An 18,436-nucleotide genomic window follows, 5' to 3' on the forward strand; every position below is an offset into this window, starting at 1 on the left:
TCATACCTCATATTCAGTAAAAGAAGATAATGATAATACAATAAAAAAGTAAAGAAGAGAGAACTTGAGTTGTCCCCTGGGTGGGGAACAATGTTGGTTATCGCCATGCCATCCTTCATTATCATCTACCAGCAAGTGTCTCCCTCCACAACCCATGTTGTTGACAACCCATTGTTTCTTTGAGGACAAAGATAACCCTGTGAAATTCCTGCAGTGTGGATCTAACTGATTGAGGAGTGAAACCACATCATACTATGAGCCTCTGGATCTTACGTTTTGTCTCTGCCTGGGATCAACTATAGTCCATCACCTGGCCATTATAGGTGTTTTTCCTCGTAAATAAAACCAAGTGACAGGTATACACAGAGACCCATGAATATTTTATGGTATACTGAAATTCTTGTAATGGTATAGAGTCCTGTACTCATATTAATTCTTTGTTTTAGGATTCACATGTTGGTGTTTCCATGTCAGTGTTCTTGGAATTTGTTGCAACTGTGAGTGATAAAAGGGACACTAATCCATTGGCCTCATGGGTAGACATTCTTTTCATATAGTACAAATATATTCGGACAGAAACATTAAAGGTAAGTACAAAAAAAAAAAACAATTATAATAATGTTTTATCTCTTAAAGTTGACAAACTCACAATTTTGGAAAATAATCCCTGGTTATGTTTCCTACAGATATTTGTCCATTTTTACAATATCTGAATAAGATTTGATAGGATTCGATATATACAATTGGTAGACATAACTGAAAGGTGAGCGTCTTGACAATTACCACACAGGAAGGGTCAACAGATAAACAAGGAGTTAAGTGCCTATGACAAGTGATAAGACTGTTCTATTCTGACACTCAGCCACATCTTTTAAACGATGACTGGCGTCAAAGTGCAAAAGGAAGTGAGAAATGCCAAGCCATAGCTAAAGACCCAGTAAAGATAACAATGACCTTTTAGTCAGGGCGGCACTTAATATTAAGAACGTCACTCTGACACACAGGTATGTGCTTTAACATGCATTTTGTTCTCACTGGTCATAAAATTAGAGCACTCCTATCAATGAATATGTAACTATCACAGCTGGCTGCTTAATTACACTTGTGGGATTTCACCCATATCCCTAAACTGTACTGGTGCCAATTGTATAGTTTAATGTTGCATCATTGACCATGTTATCAAGATTTATAAATACATATGCAATTTGTGTATTTAAAATGTTGCACATTTTACATTCCATCCTAAAGGTTTATGAGTGCAAGTGTGACTAATACAACAAAGTTCATTTGTTTTCTTGCTCTCTCACATCTCTCTGTGGTGTGTGTCTCACTTACTCACTGAGGCCTGTGAGAAACCTGCTTTGAGGTGAGTTACTGCTGGACAGCATTTAAAGGTAAGACCCACTGGTCTGTTATTGACACAGAATAAACGACTAATTATTTAAACTCGACTGTGGATTTGTTAATGAACTGCGACTAATAGAAGTTGAAAGTGTAAAGAAGTATAATTTTTCTTAATATATTTGTAGCATTCTAGATATTGTGTTGCTGTTCAACAGCAGAATCTCCCTTTGAAGTTCCTACGGGATTTGTCTGTGTACATTTTTGTAATATCTTTACATGAAACACATCTAAGTATAAAGATGGTCTGGCACATTTAAGTATCAGTGCAGCTGTCTGAGGTTATGGACATGTTAAGTGCTTCAGAGTAGCTCATTGAGCATGAGCCTTTATCCTTTTTATCCAATCTATTTCAAGAACCAAGGGCTTTGTTATATCCTTTTCAATTTTAGACATCAGCTCTTCTCTTTCTGACTCTTAAAACCTGATTCCTCTTTCTCTGTAATTTAGCATGTGCAATGAAGTTCTGCTCAGTCGATGATGCGCAATGGTTGCCTTAAAGTCCCCTGTGGTGAAAATCAAGTTTTTAATGTTGTTTATATGTCTATGTGGTGTTTTTAATATGCTTTAAGACAAACCATGTGCAAATTCTTAAGTCAAAACCATTACTGAATATTTTCTCTTTAAAACTGCAGTGATCTAAAGACAGTTTCAAAAACGTGGTTTGGAATCACTGGTGTAGGTATCACAAACTACCTTGTAACCAATTGTGGCAACGTGCCGGCGGACTTTAGCATGCCATTAAGTATGACCAATATGAAGCAGAGGAGTCTCAAGAGAAGGTAGATTTAGCAATATAGGTGGTGTATGATGTATATTACGATGTTATGATGAATTATATGCCTTTCCCTGCTGACATTCTGAGTTGTTCAAAGCGTTTTTAAGGATACTGATTTTTAGAAGACAGCTGTCTGACTCGCGAACAGGAACATGGTTTGTTTAACATTAGCAACACATTATTAGCTGTTTGATAACGTAGTCAAGCAAAAGGCTAATTGTTAATTACCGTTAAGTGTCCAACGTTGAAAAAAACAAAAAAAAACGATACCATTGTGCAGCATTTACTTCAATAAGTTGACAGAGTGGATCTCTGAGCTCATGCAAGTAAGTCGAGGCTGGGCTAATTATCATATTCATAGATCCACGTATACTAAATGAAAGGTGTAGAGTTACATTAAAGCTATTTTAAAGCATGAAGATTTTTTTTTCACAGGAAAAAAACCTTTTAAATATGTCATTTTGGTGATCAAAGATCAGTTTTAAGGGATAAAATGATGACTACAGGGGGACTTGAATTCATTTAAAATAATTGTTTAGCTCTCCTTCAGGCAGTTTGAAAAACACATTAAACCTGTTGCGATTTATTATTTACATTCCCAAGTTAGTTTCCACTTGCCACAGGACATGTTCAGCATTAGAGCACGGAGTTCTGTATGTTTAAAGCATAGCTAAAAACTACAAAAGAGCCTGAGAAGCTGTTAAATACACTGAGGGATTACTGTATCTTTCGATAAACAATCTCTGGGGATACTAATGCTTAGTCGTTTTTTTGTAAAATGCTTGACCAAATTAATAATATGATAAATAGATGTAGATGTTAATTAAATTATATGAAATTACACTAAATGCTCTTCTGAGAATTTAATTTTAGATTCATTATATGATGTAATATAACTTGGACCAAATAAAAACAGCACAGTAGTAGTCTCCATAAACATACAAGACAACAGACTAGATGCAGAATGACTTTATTTCATGTAAGTGAGGAAACACAATAGTGTACACTCAGAGAGAAAGGCAAACAAATAAAGGTGATTTCAGAAGATTTCCAGGACTTCACTCTTCATCAAATCCTTTCTGTGAGAGAATAATGTTGACGAGGGAAAAGGCAGACTTCATTAGTTAGAAAGATGTTGTTAAATGTTAACAGGCAAAAATAATGATGACTTGATGACTGAGTGGCTAGCAAGTAGCAAATCATGGTGCCTGACTGACATATTGGCTATTAAAAGAGTGGGATTTGTTCCATCCAAACTGCAGTCACACGATTTCATAAGCTCTTTAACATTTTAATTAATGATTATTTAATTGTGTCCACTGTACCTTTGGCCCCACATCACGACTTTTGGCACGTAGTTTGTTCACTTGAGATTCAGCAATATCAGCCCTTTCCTCTGCCTCATCTAGTTCATGCTGCAGCTTACGGAATTTGCCGAGGTGATTGTTTGCCTGTTCTTCCTATTACAGGAGGCAAACATGACACATAAGACATCAGTATACTTTAGAAGACACCATCCACAGTGACTAGAACTGTCTCTGAATTTCAAGACCACTTACAGCTTCCTCTGTGGCTCTTTTGTAAGCTTTGACTTTTAGTTGCAGCTTGTCGACCAAATCCTGAAGACGGGCTATGTTTTTATGGTCCTCTTCGGTCTAGATTCATACAAACAAAGATTAATTCTGTGTATTATTCGAATCATTATTAAACTTGTTCACTTCCCCATATAATCTAAATTTTTTAATCCCACCTGATATGTAAGCTCCTTGATGCGGCGTTCATATTTACGGATTCCCTTCACAGACTCACTGCTTCTCTTCTGTTCAGCCTCAACTTCACCTTCCAGCTCTCTTACCTAAGGAGTGATGCAGTAGAAGTACATTAGCCATTACTTTATTCATGTCTTCTTAAATGATCAAGAGCCCCAAGAATAGGACTGTAATTACTCACCCTAGCCTCCAGTTTCTGAACTTGTTTCTTTCCTCCCTTCATAGCAATTTGTTCTGCTTCATCCAGACGGTGCTGCAGATCTTTAATGGTCTGCTCCATGTTCTTCTTCATACGCTCCAGGTGAGAACTTGTATCCTGTTCCTTCTTCAGTTCCTCAGCCATCATGGCAGCATCAGTGATGGCCTTCTTGGCTTTTTCTTCAGCATTCCTGCATTCTTGCACTGCCTCTTCCACCTCACTCTGAAGCTGAGATGCATCAGCCTCCAGCTTCTTCTTCTGGTTTATGAGACTGGTGTTCTGTATGAGGAAAAAGTTTCTGTTATAGTGATCATTTGAAATGAAACCTTTCAACAAAAATCCAAAAAGACTCTTCATGGTATACCTGAGAATGCAGAAGCTGTACTCTCTCAGTGACATCAAGCAGCTCTTGCTCAGAAAGTTTGCGTCCCCGCTCTGTTTGTTCCAGAACAGCCCTAAGCTCCTCCAGTTCGGCCTGAAGCAAGGTATTGCGTCTTTCTACAATTGCAATGTTCTCCTTCAGATCATCATTGGCTCGAAGAGAGTCATCAAGCTGAAGCTGGGAGTCCTACAAAAATGTTCATTAAGGAAAGCCAAGGTTACTTTTGTAGAAACAGAAAGTGTTATAAAACGGTAACACTTTTTACCTTCAGATGGGCCTGGACAGACTTGAGTTGTTTTTGAGCCTCAGCTGACTGTCTGTTAGCCTGGCTCAGCTGGATCTCCATTTCATTTAGATCTCCTTCCATCTTCTTCTTTATCCTGAGAGCCTCATTCCTGCTACGAGTTTCAGACTCCAAAGCACTTTGCAAGGTGTCTATGGTCCTCTGTTGGTTTCTCTTTGACTGCTCCCATTCCTCATCTTTCTCAGTCAGCTTGCGCTCAATGTCAGCTTTTATTTGGTTGAATTCTAGCTGGGCCCTCAGGATTTTACCCTCCTCGTGCTCCAGAGAACCCTGTAAAAAACAGAATAAGCTTACTCGTGTGGTCATTGCGCTTCTTTTCATTTAGTTTTTTGTGGCCACCCTCCTACCTCAGCCTCTTCTAGAGCAGCTTGTATCTCTGCTTTTTCTTGTTCCAGCTGCTTACGGACCTTCTCCAACTCATGGATTGTCTTCCCATTCTCGCCAAGCTGTTCGGTGAGATCAGAGATCTCCTCTAAAGGAAAAATTACATTACCATTTGGATAACCCATAGATACATACTTGTAATTTTGTGCAAACATGTACAAAATAGCAGAATTTTGTAAAGCAAGAACCTTGCAGAATCTTGTTCTCTCTCTTCATGGTCTCCAGGTGATCCAACGATTCCTCATAGGAGTTCTTCAGCTTGAACAGTTCTGTGCTCAAAGATCTTGCCTCCTTCTGAGAGCTCTCCAATTCACACTGAGACTCCTCATACTTCTGTTTCCATTCAGATAAGACCTGAAAGGAAAAATTTGATATTGTATTATTTAATCATAATTTAATAAAAATTAATTGAATACATTTTTTAAATAGATGAGCTGGAATGGAAAGGGTGGCTGGCAAAGGGTGGATTTATAAAATAAATCTTGCAATATAAAATGTTTTATTTTTTTAACATTTTTTTTTTGGGGTCATTCACGTCCCATTGCTTTTATTATTTCATAACTCTGATGATTTTAATATTAATCTAAAAAGAGTATAAAATAGTAAAAATAAAGAATGAGTAGGTCTGTCTAAACTTTTGACTGGTAAAAGGTTCTCTCTCTATATATAAAGGTGAATTCATACAATTATGTCTAAATGTTTTAGTCTCTTGTTTAAATACTACCTTATCAAAGTTTCTTTGTTTCTTGTCTAAAGCTGCAGCAGCAGTGTTGGATCTCTCCACATCCACCATCAAATCTTCGATTTCATTCTGGAGTCTGTGTTTAGTCTTTTCAAGGGAAGAGCATTTAGCATTTACTGCCTCCACGGCCTCCTCAGCCTCCTGCAAACGTTGTGCTAGTTTCTTCCTGCGTTGAAGTAATTAAAAGAACAGTCTATTGAGAAATGGAACTCCAAAAAGTTCACAAAAACCTGAACTGAAATGTGCTTAACCTTAACTTGTTTTTAGAGATCAATACAAAAAACACAAGTAGGATGGGCTAGTCATTGCTGGGTCCTTTTTGAATGGTTCCAACATCCTGTACATTCATATCCTTAGATTTATAAAGGTTTCGTGTCTTACTTGGCTTCCTCCAGCTCCTCAGTCTTCTGTATGGCATCAGTTTCATACTTGGATCTCCACTGAGCCACCTCAGAATTAGCTTTAGACATGCTTCTCTGTAGCTCTGCTTTGGCCTCCTGCTCCTCCTCATACTGCTCTCTGAGCAGATCTGTATCATGACGGGCTGACTGCAGTGCATGGGCAAGAGCATTCTTCGCCTAGAAAAAGATTTGATTGAACACTTTGTTATAGAAGATTATAAATTACTTGAAGTACAAACTGTAGTAGAAATATAGGAGAAGTGGACAAATGTATGTTACCTTAATTTCTTCATCTAACTGCCTTTTCAGGTCCTCCAGTTGTTGACTAAAGGAGTTCTTACCCCTTGTCAGCTGAGAGATTAATGATTCCTTTTCTTCTAACTGTCTTGCAAATTCATCTAATATTTTTAAAGAAACAGGCAAGTAAACCATTGTTGTTTTATAAAATTGTCACCATTTTATAGTTAAGACAAGATTGTTGATTTACCATTTTCTGCCTGAAGCTTTGCCTTCTGGGTTGTAAAGTCATTCAGGGTCCTTTGAGTTTCTTCACACTTGTTACGGAATTCATTCATTTGATCTTCCAGGGTTCTGTTCATTTTCTCCATATTAGTCTATTTGAGTAAATATTGCATTAGTATAGACATTCTCCAGAAGTAAAAACAAAAATAAACTAACAAAAAAATAAACAAATTATTAAATATCTTTATTCTAACACCAAATTTTATGTCAGCCAATATTTAAGTCAGCCAATTCACCTTGGACTTGACGATATGCTCCATGCTGGAGACCACATCATCCAGCTCCAGCTTGAGTTCACTTTTCTCCTTTTCCAATTTTTGCTTGACTCTCTGCAAATTGTCTATCTGCTCTCCAAGTTCTGCCACACTGTCAGCTTGTTTCTTTCTCAGTGTGGCGGCAGTGGCCTCGTGCTGCAGAGTGGCCTCTTCAAGGTCTCTGCGAAGTTTCAGAAACTCTGCCTCTCGTTTCTTATTCATCTCAATCTGAGCAGCTGTAGATCCTCCAGCCTCCTCCAGTCTCTCACTGATCTCTTCCAGCTCTCTGGCTAATTCTGCTCTCTGTTTCTCCACCTTGGCTCTGGCAGCTCTTTCTGCCTCAAGCTCTTCCTCCAACTCCTCAACTCGAGCCTAGCATAGAGAGAAGTTGAGTTTTCCCTTCAAAATATACATTACAGTGATCAACAGAACAGATCATTAAGTATGGTATTATAAAGTACCTGCAGCTCCTTGATTTTCTTTTGTAGTTGGATAATTATGTTTTGGTTATCATCAATTCTGCTGTTGAGCTGACTGGTTTCAAAGTCCTTTCTAAAAATGAAATTATGGACTTTATTTCATTATGATGTTCAAACATTCAAAACAACAATAATAAACTAATAAAGTTGTTTGTCGTACTTCTTCAGTCGTTCTTCCAGTTGCTGCTTGTCATTCTCCAGGTCCATTATGCTCTCCTGGGTTAACTTCAAATCTCCTTCAAGTTTCCTCTTAGCTCTTTCTAGATCCATTCGGATTTTCTTTTCTTGCTCTAGAGATCCTTCAAGCTAAAAGATTTAACAAAATAAATTCTTAATGTGTTGCAACAAACATGCTTGTTTCTTCAACAAAAAAGAATAATCTATCACATAAAAGGAGCTTATCTTATACTTACATCATCCACCTGCTGCTCTAGCTTTACTTTTGCCTTGGTGAGGGTGTTGACTTTGTCCTCCTCACTTTGCAGGTCATCCAGTGTCTGCTGATGAGCTTCCTGCAAGGCCTTTTTCTCTTTTGTCAGCTTGGCAATGATATCATCTAAAGCTGCCATTTCTTCTGTCAGGTTCTTAACCTGTGTGTATAAAGCTAATATTAAGTAAACACTTTATGAGAGGTGGACATTTCCTTTTCACAGATAATTACAGTTTGTATGAAACCTTGTTCTCAGTAGCATGCTTCTCTTTCTCCACTTTAGCCAAAGTCAGCTCCAGATCATCAATATCTTTCTTCAGCTCAGAGCACTCATCCTCCAGCTTTCTCTTCTTAGCTGTCAGCTCTGCGTTCATCTCCTCCTCGTCCTCAAGCCGCTCTGTGAGCTCTTTGGTTTTAGCCTCCATCTGAATCTTATTTTTGATCAGACCTTCACACCGCTCTTCAGCATCACAGAGATTGTCTTGTTCCTATTTGCATTGAAAAGATTAAAAAGATTCATGCATAAAATTACATGCTATTTATTCCAATCTTTTATTTATTACATTTTACAACCTTACCGCCTGCACTTGAAGTTGAAGGTCATTCTTTTCTTGAAGAAGAGTCACCATTTTTTCCTCAAGTTCTTTTCTACGAGCTTCAGACTTTGCATAAGCTTCCTTGAGCTTCAAGAACTCCTCTTTCATATTGGCCATTTCCTTCTCTGCTTCGGCAGATCTCAGTAATGGTTTAATTTTAAAGAAGAGTTTCATCCAGGGCCAATTCTTGACACTCATGAATGCACGTACATTCCACTGAATCACAAGCAAGGCATCCCTTTTTGTTTAGAAGAGAATACAAAAATATATATATAAAAATCAAACACCATTTGAAATTCAACAGCATATATAAACACACATCGCTAGTTGAAGTATTAAATAATGTATGGGATAAGCATTACCTGCGTTCTACCATCTTTTGGTACTCAGCCCTTGAGAGAAGTCCACGAGACCTTGCTTGAATTGAAGTGATTATTTTTGATAGACGCTCATCTCTCATCTCCTCCAGTTGGCCAAGAAGACCAGCCTTAAAAAATACCTGATGTAATAGTGGACATTAAGTTATCACAAACTTTTCCTTTTACAGCATTTCACGTATTCCTAGTAGGTGGTCGTACATTACTTACCTTAGTGTGCCCAAACCTGTACTGCTGGTGGTCGATCTCCAGAGAACCCAGCAGTTTCTCTGCTCCTTTCTTGCTGTCTATGAACTGTCCCTCAGGGATAGCTGTAGGGTTTAAGATGCGATATCTGCAGGATCACAGAAGGAGGTATTTAAAAATTAAACAAGCAGGTGTTGCAGTGAATTTTGGTAATATTTTTCCTTCCCTTAAAGGTGCCATCGAATTGAAAATTGAATTTACCTCGGCATAGTTGAATAACAAGAGTTCAGTACATGGAAATGACATACAGTGAGTCTCAAACTTCATTGTTTCCTCCTTCTTAGATAAATCTCATTTGTTTAAAAGACCTCTGAAGAACAGGCGAATCTCAACATAACACCGACTGTTACGTAACAGTCGGGGTGTACGCCCCCAATATTTGCATATGCCAGCCCATGATCAAGGCATTACACAAGGGCAGCCAGTATTAACGTCTGGATCTGTGCACAGCTGAATCATCAGACTAGGTAAGCAAGCAGGGACAACAGCGAAAAATGGCAGATGGAGCGATAATAACTGACATGATCCATGATAACATGATATTTTTAGTGATATTTGTAAACTGTCTTTCTAAATGTTTCGTTAGCATGTTGCTATTGTACTGTTAAATGTGGTTAAAGTTACCATCGGTTATTACTGTATTCACGGAGACAAGAGCCGTCTCTATTTTCATTTTTAAACACTTGCAGTCTGTATAATTCATAAATACAACTTCATTCCTTATCTCTCCAACAGTGTAGCATTAGCCGTTAGCCACGGATCACAGCCTCAAATTCATTCAGAATCAAATGTAAACATCCAAATAAATACCATACTTACGCAATTAGACATGCTGCATGACGAACACTTTGTAAAGATCCATTTTGAGGGTTATATTAGCTGTGTGAACTTTGTTTATGCAGTGATAGAGTCAAGAGCTCGGGAGGGGGCGGAGAGCGTGAGCAATTAAAGGGGCCGCAGCCTGAATCGGCGCATTTCTAATTATGCCTCAAAATAGGCAGTTAAAAAAATTAATTAAAAAAAATCTATGGGGTATTTTGAGCTGCAACTTCACAGACACATTCAAGGGACACCTTAGACTTATATTACATCTTGTAAAAAAAAAACGTTCGATGGCACCTTTAACTCATGGTACCTCTGTTTAAAGTCCCCATAGAGGATTCTGTTGGGGAAGCCCTTCCTGCAGATCCTAATGCCTTCTAGTACACCGTTACAGCGCAGTTGGTGCATGACCAAAGGGTTCTCCATTGCACCAGGAGTCTTTGTTTCATTGGGGATGATGCACCGTACAAAATGAGGGTGGGTTGATCTCAGGTTTGTCATTAGCTTGTTAAGATTCTCCTGTAAAGAATCACTTGTTAGCAAATTTTTACTAGGATAGAACAAATAGTTTTTAGGTATTAACAGGCATTGACATACCCTGTGAAGTGCAGACACTGTCTGGAAAGATGACCCTTTCTTCTTCTTTTCTTTTTTTCCACTTGCACTGTCAGCTGGAAAAAAAAATTCAGAAGTTTGATTCAGTGTGGACACTGGACACTATGGATTTATAGCTTGATTTTCACGTTGTATAACCTCACATTACTTAAATTAGATGGTACTTTATTTTTGAAAAGACTTTACAAACTCACCTGCATCTGCACTTGCATAGTTGGCAAACAATAAAGCCAACAATTTCAGTGAAGATTTCTGGTACAGTCCAACCACAGTTTCATTGAGGGGGTCCTTATTCTTTACCAGCCAGTTGTTGATGTTGTAATCCACTATACCAGCATAGTGAACCAGGGCAAAGTGAGACTCTGGTTTGCCCTTCACAAGCCTGGGTTTCTGGAAGTTGTTTGATTTCCCAAGGTGGTTGTCATAAAGCTTTGCTTTAAAGGTTGTATCACTGGCTTTGGGGAACATGCATTCCTCTTCAAGGATCGACATGATGCCCATAGGCTGAAAGAATCAGGAATATGGAAAAAATGGTGATGTCAAAGAAACGCATATACTTGTGGTAATTAAAACTTCTTGTAGAAATTATTGGTGACTCACTTTCTCAATGAGATCGATGCAGGCCTGTAAGTCCATGCCAAAGTCAATAAACTCCCATTCTATCCCTTCTTTCTTGTACTCCTCTTGTTCCAGCACAAACATGTGGTGGTTGAAAAACTGTTGCAGTTTCTCATTGGTAAAGTTAATGCAGAGTTGCTCAAAGGTGTTGAACTATAAATGAATTTGTAATAGCGTAATTATAGTAACAGTTTTATGTATGAAAAATATAGAAATTTGAAATTCTGAGGTATAATTTGTGTGTTAAGCTAAGCATTCAGTACTCACATCAAAGATCTCAAAGCCAGCAATATCCAACACTCCAATGAAGTACTGGCGAGGCTGCCTTGTCTCCAGAGACTGGTTGATTCTCACTACCATCCAGAGAAACATTTTCTCATACACTGATTTTGATAAGGCTCCGATAGAATAGTTCACCTGAAATAACCAGCGCATAAAAGTTTTGTTTTGCTTTTTTGTTCTCTCGTTGTTGTCAGCTTGGATTAAGACTACTTACTTGCTGGACATTTTGTCCTTTGGTGACCCACTCATTTCCAACTTTGACCCTTGGATGGCAAAGCCCCTTAATGAGGTCAGCAGAATTTAGACCCATTAGATATGCTGCTTTGTCAGCATCTGGAAATCAAGATTGAAATGACTGAAATGACTATCATGACTGAAATTGAGAAATTCACAGAAGTGATTTGAATTTACTGCATTTTGATAGAAGCTTTCATTCCTTACCTTCAGTTCCATCAGATTCTGCTTGTTCCTCACGCTGCTTTTGCTTGAACTTCATGTTGCCGTAGTGCATAATGGCTCCAGTCAGTTTGTACACAGAGTTCTTTTCTTCTTGTGTGAAGCCCAATACATCAAAGGCACTCTGTGAAAGTAGAAAGCTTTAATGCCTTAAGACATGAGTGTTATGTTGCCAAAGATCATTATGGTTTTATCCAGGTTTAATGACAAGAAAATTACATCGGTGGCAATTAACTCCTCAGCATCATCAATGGAAGGAACTGTGGTCTCTCCCTGAGAGATGAATGCGTAGTCATAGGGGTTTGCTGTCACTAGTAGCATCTCTGTTTAAACAGTTTCAATAGAAGAGAGAGAGTACAAGATTACATTCAACTCTATATAGGTTTTGTATTATTTATTGAGTATCTGAAGTTACTTCATTTGCTCACCAAGGATCTCAGGTTTTTTGTTGGACAAGATTTGATAGAAGATGTGATAGTCTCTCTCAGCCTTTAATTGAAAGGTCACACGAGACTTCTCCAGGAGATCTAGACAAATAGAAAGAACAGTTTTCAAAGTGCGAGTTTTTGAAAACTACAAAAATATGAATTTGTGAACACGGTGATGTCATGTGCATGCTTATTGCCTGTTGGCAGAACCTGATTTCACCAAGTGCAACATGTTCCTGGATCAGTCGAACCAGTCAAATTTGAGGGACAAGTTTACAGTTTATGTCAAGTCTAGGCTTACAACCAGGGTTAGATACTTCTACATCAGTGTTATTCACCTATCATTTCCCTTTGATTTTAGGGATAACTTTTGAATATGGTTTAGGGGTAGGGATATGGTTAAGATTACATTTTTGGACAGGAATGACCCAGGAACGCATCTAACTCAGCAAAATCAGGACATGCTACGTGTTCAGTCTATTCGTGCGTACAAAGTTTTGAAATTTGACAATGTTGTTGTCTGTACATAAAAAAACGATGGAAAAACTTTTCCATTTTTAGCACACCATTGTCGTGTAAATGTACACTAGAGTGAAATGATTTTGAAATGATGAAATGTTTGCAAAAAGAGAGCCATGACATACATGTTTCAATGTCAGCAGATGCCAGTTTCCCCCTTGTATCGAAGTGAATTCGAATAAATTTTCCCTAAAGAAAAATAGATAGAACAGCCTCCTTACACAATGTTGCATAAAACTGACTCTGCAATTTTGATTTAGTACACGTTCACTTACAAATCTTGAGGAGTTGTCATTTCTGATGGTCTTAGCATTACCAAAGGCCTCCAATGCAGGGTTAGCCTGGATAATTTGATCCTCCAGGGTTCCCTAGATAAGGAGATCAAATCCCAGAAGAAGGTAAAAACATATTTAAAACATAAGGCATCAAAATCTTTGTCAGCACATCTATATTTGTCCCTTTCTTAAAGTAGCACCTTGTTCTGAGCAGCCAAGTCCTTCTTCACTCCACTTGCTGCAATGCTGGCAAAGTACTGAATGACTCTTTTAGTATTCACAGTTTTCCCAGCACCAGACTCTCCACTAGGGTCATAAATATACACTATTATCATGAGAAATTGATGATATGCCCACAGTGTCCAAACCGAGCGTTCTTCAACTCAAAAAGTAAAATTCATCAGTGACATTAAAATTATTATATAATAGTTTTAGAGTCCACTTGAATTGTATGGACAAGAGCAGCCTGGACATTCTATAAGATATCTTTGTGGAAGAAGCAAAGTCATTTGACATTCAACGACATGTTAAATGAGTAAACGTGAACTATCCATTTAATGCAATGTCAGTGGATTACTGTAGCTGTGCTAAGTTACTCATATATACATAAATTCAGAAGACTTAAAAAATTAAAGTGGCAATATAGTGACTTTACATGTGGTGTGCTTTGTAACTTACGTGATAAGAATAGACTGGTTTTCTCGGTCTGTTCAAGGACAGAATAACACAAATATCCATTTTTGTTTTGTTTTACTTATAAGTGCTGATATCATTAACTGCAAATTTGATCATTTTTGTTTTGTTGGTTATTTTTTGCATATTACCTGCCAGCATGTACTGGTAGGCGTTATCAGAGATGGAATAGATGTGAGGAGGAGCTTCACTCCTCTTCTTCCCTCTATAGGCTGTAACAACCTCCTGATTGTACACTGGCAGCCACTTGTAAGGGTTGACGGTGACACAGAACAGCCCTGAGTACGTCTGTGGAACAGAAATGTTGGTAGAGTTTTTAAATAAAAGTATAAAAGTTTGGTTTCAGAGAAGCAGCTGAGATTCCTGTATACTCACATAGATCATCCATGCTGCATAGCGCTCTTTGAGGTTATACAGCACAGCAGGCTCATGGAGAAAGGTCAACATCGCCATGTCTTCAATTTTATCAAATTTGGGGGGATTCTGTTGCATAATATCACTCTCTTTGACAGTGACAGTCTATGCAAATAAGGGATAAAGGATAAAGTTTAGAGTGGGTTTTTCCAAACAAAAGCTCCAAGAAATATCAATGCCAAATTAAATTGAATAAAAATTTAACATTTTTAAAACACAAATGTATAAAATTAAAACATGAACCCTCAAGGCTTGTTAAAAAAAATAATAATAAAATTAATTAATTAATTATTTGAGTATTGTTTATCTGTTCAATGCATTGTTCATTGTGTAGCCTATTTTGAGACTTTGAGAAATGAAGCCACCTTAAAAAAATGCAATCATATGTTAAATGTTTTGTAAATATATGTGTGAAAAAATGAGTTCAAACCAGTAATGATTTTGAATCATACTAAAATATCTAAATTACATAGTGGCTGATAAAATATGCCTTGGAGGTTTTTTTCACACACTCACAAAATCATGTTCTTTTTGCACTGACCTTCCCTCCCTGTGTCTCCACAGTGACTTTGTCACCCTCTCGACTTATGATGCTGGCTTTAACAAACTCCTCCACTGTATCTGGCACAAAGCATTCCTTCTTTAAGTCGAATATTTTCGTTTGCGCCTCTAGACGCTCCCTGTCGGACTTCCGCAGGTAAGGAGCTGCGGCCCCAAAAACTGCCATTTCAGCATCACCCATTGTTAACCTTAAATTATATAAAAAGAAGGACTTGTAAACTAGAAAGAAGAACCAGAATGGATCAGTTCTTGCGTCAGTAACATAAATTTACCTGTTAGGTTAATGACAGACAGCAGATGCAGATGGAGGCTCCAGGTGTTTGCGATTCCTCCTAAAATACAGAGAAAATGTACTCATAAAGTATAACACAAAAACAGTACAGCATTAGCACAATACACATAGTCCTAGGAAAGAACGTACACACGAAAAACCACACAGGGACCGATGGACAGTATGCCGAGATTCAGCACAATAGCAGAGATGGGATTTATAACCTCGATTGCCCTAACCCTATAAGGCCAAGGACATCTGACCTGTGAGCCCCCTCCACATCAAACACGCTAAACAAGCCAATCTTTCGGTGCCCTGGCACTCAGAGGTGCACCATTGTAAGAGTTCAGGCTGATGGCCAGGAATGCTGAATATCTTTTGTGTGAGTCACAGGAATACATATTCTCCATCTCTGATTCTTTGGCCCTTCACCTATCACTCACACATTAATTTATCTAGGCCCCTCTCCTATCTGTAGTTTTGTTACGGTCCAGGACACTGTGTTTTAAAGGTGTGGGGGGGTCTGGCCTTTCCTTAGGGCAGCGTCCACTATGCTGATACTGTGGTTATATCAAGCCAAGTGCTTTAGTCTTTTAGTTTCCATCCCTCCCCTCTTGTGCCCCACCCTGTCAGCTGAACAGGCCCAACATCGGCTTTAAACTGCTGTACTCTAGAGAACACAAGGTCATATGGAATGCTCCCAGCACACGCCAAGCTATACAAGATGACATTTACTGCTCTCTATATAGTTTACTGTAGCTAAAGCCATAATATGCCAAATTACTTCTCTTTTTATGTTACTACACTGCAGGGTTGGGCAAAATTCAGAATCTAAGAACTTGCTCCCTTTTATTTTACATTTGGTCACACACAGGAAGTTAAATTAGAATGACAGGAACTTACTAAATTCATAGAATTGAAAGAAATTCAACACAGGTAATACAGTACATTGTGTTTTTCCATTCTGAAGTTAAAGGAATAGTCCACCAAAAAAATAAAAATAATTCAACATGTAAAACTAAAAACACGAAAACCCCAAGAGAACTGCAGGAGGACAGTCAGATTCTGCTGGAAATATCAATGCCAAAATAAATTGAAGAAATATATCATTTTTAAAACACAAATGTTTAAGATTAAAACATAAAATTAAAACATGAGCACCCAGAGGGTTCAGCTAACAACAAGGCTTGGTTTAATTTCGTTAAAAAACTCGTTAAATTTCGAGAAAAAAGTCGAGATAAAATGTTGAGAATAAACTCGTTAAATTACGAGAAAAAACTCGTTAAATTTTGAGAAAAAAGTCGAGATAAAATGTTGAGAATAAACTCGTTAAATTACGAGAAAAAACTCATTAAATTTTGAGAAAAAAGTCGAGATAAAATGTTGAGAATAAACTCGTTAAATTACGAGAAAAAAAATCGTTAAATTACGAGAACAAATTCGTTAAATTATGAGAAAAATGTCGTTAAATTTCGAGAAAAAAGTCGAGATAAAATGTTGAGAATAAACTCGTTAAATTACAAGAAAAAAAATTGTTAAATTATGAGAACAAATTCGTTAAATTACGAATTTGTTCTCATAATTAAACGTCTTTTTCTCGTAATTTAACGACTTTTTTCTCTTAATTTAATAAATTTTATCTCAACTTTTTTCTCAATTTAACAAGTTTTTTCTCGTAATTTAACGAGTTTATTCTCGAGATGGTTTTATTTTTTTATTATTGCTTGGCCCTAATCCTCTTCCGTACTTGAGCAGCAGATCAGCACATTAGAATGATTTCTGAAGGATCATGTGACACTAAAGACTGGAGTAATGATGCTGAAAATTACGCTTTGCCATCACAGGAATAAATTAGATATTTTAATATATTAAAATAGTAAACATTTTTATTGTAATAATATTTCACAATATTAATGTTTACTGTATTTTTTATCAAATAAATGCAGCACTGGGGACTTTAAAACATAAAAAAAAAAAAAAAACGTTGGTAACAATTTACAATAAGGTTCATAAGTTAACTACATTAGTTAACGAACTAATAATGAACTGCACTTCTACAGCATTTATTAATCTTTGTTAATGTTAATTTCAATATTTACTAATACATTATTAAAATCAAGAGTTGTATTTGTTAGCATTAGTTAATGCACTGTGAACTAACATGACAACTGTATTTTCTATTAACTAACATTAACAAAGATTAACAAATACAAGAACAAATGTATTGCTCATGGCTAGTTCATGTTAGTTAATACATTAAAGGGATAGTTCACCCAAAAATAAAAATTCTTTTTGAAGATATTCAGAAGAATGTCAGTTACCAAACATCTCGCCAGAAAAATAAATACTATGGTAGTCAATGGGGGACGAGATCCGTTTGGTTACTGACATTCTTCCAAATATCTTCCTTTATGTTCAGCAGAACAAAGAAATTCATACAGGTTTGAAACTACTTGAGGGTGAGTAAATGATGACAGAATTTTCATTTCTGGGTGAACTATCCCTTTAACTAATGTTAACAAATGAATCTTGTTGTAAAGTGTTACCAAAATGTTTACCCCAAACTTTGAAAGAGTTTATTTAAGAAAGCATGCAAACGACTAAGATTCTGTTTCGACATTACAAAATCCGGTATCTTAAATGTTGTATTTTCATTGTTTTGTCTTGATACTGACAAAGATGTGTATTTAAACATAGAAGAGCTTCTTAAGAGGCAATAGTATATGGTGTCCAGTGATATGGTTGCAGACAGGGGTGCTGATGGTTCTTGTTAGGGCAGATTATCAGGGGACGTCACTAATGCAGCAGATTCCCAGCCAACTCGGAGTGTTCACCATAGAGATCTTTCAACACCTTGTCATGTTCCTGTCACTGCAGAACAGTGGTCATGACATTTATTATGGCTAAACTCATATGGGTTGGATCTGTTGCCTGTGGGATTTATTTTGCACACAGTTATTGTACCAATACTGGACATCCATCTGAACTGACTCTTAAACAGGTACTGTTTTAATATTTTAATATCTTTAAATAATTGAAAAAAGGCTTACACTTTTCAATAAGGTTAAGGCATTAGGTATGAAGAACTAACAAAGATTATTTTATTTTAGCATTTATGACTCTTAGTTTATTTAATCATGAATCATGAATGTACTTTACTTATAAATTATTAAATGTAATAAATTTAAGTAATTGTATATAATTTATAATACGGTCAT

The 18,436-nt window shown here is 37.1% G+C and overlaps 1 protein-coding gene across 1 annotated transcript; it reads right to left on the bottom strand.

Annotated features, from left to right (window-relative positions):
• Positions 1–3,133: 3,133 nt before the first annotated feature.
• LOC125250268 (myosin-7-like) lies at positions 3,134–15,684 on the bottom strand. The gene is made up of 39 exons (XM_048162760.1): positions 15,369–15,684; positions 15,220–15,279; positions 14,928–15,135; positions 14,348–14,491; positions 14,104–14,260; positions 13,958–13,985; positions 13,480–13,585; positions 13,280–13,372; positions 13,130–13,193; positions 12,486–12,584; positions 12,277–12,380; positions 12,043–12,181; positions 11,816–11,934; positions 11,587–11,736; positions 11,302–11,472; positions 10,896–11,205; positions 10,684–10,757; positions 10,400–10,605; positions 9,229–9,352; positions 9,004–9,140; positions 8,624–8,879; positions 8,291–8,533; positions 8,029–8,205; positions 7,776–7,921; positions 7,598–7,688; positions 7,119–7,508; positions 6,848–6,974; positions 6,640–6,758; positions 6,341–6,537; positions 5,942–6,125; positions 5,406–5,571; positions 5,181–5,305; positions 4,795–5,103; positions 4,512–4,715; positions 4,130–4,426; positions 3,930–4,034; positions 3,739–3,834; positions 3,505–3,639; positions 3,134–3,258 (listed from the first exon to the last, which is right to left on the bottom strand). The coding sequence occupies exons 3-39, from the start codon at positions 15,126–15,128 to the stop codon at positions 3,238–3,240; spliced, it is 5,814 nt and encodes a 1,937-aa protein (XP_048018717.1). The 5' UTR covers positions 15,129–15,135; positions 15,220–15,279; positions 15,369–15,684; the 3' UTR covers positions 3,134–3,237.
• Between the last annotated feature and the right edge of the window lie 2,752 nt (positions 15,685–18,436).

This window comes from Megalobrama amblycephala, linkage group LG17 (genome assembly GCF_018812025.1).
Source record: "Megalobrama amblycephala isolate DHTTF-2021 linkage group LG17, ASM1881202v1, whole genome shotgun sequence".
Classification (NCBI taxonomy): domain Eukaryota; kingdom Metazoa; phylum Chordata; class Actinopteri; order Cypriniformes; family Xenocyprididae; genus Megalobrama; species Megalobrama amblycephala.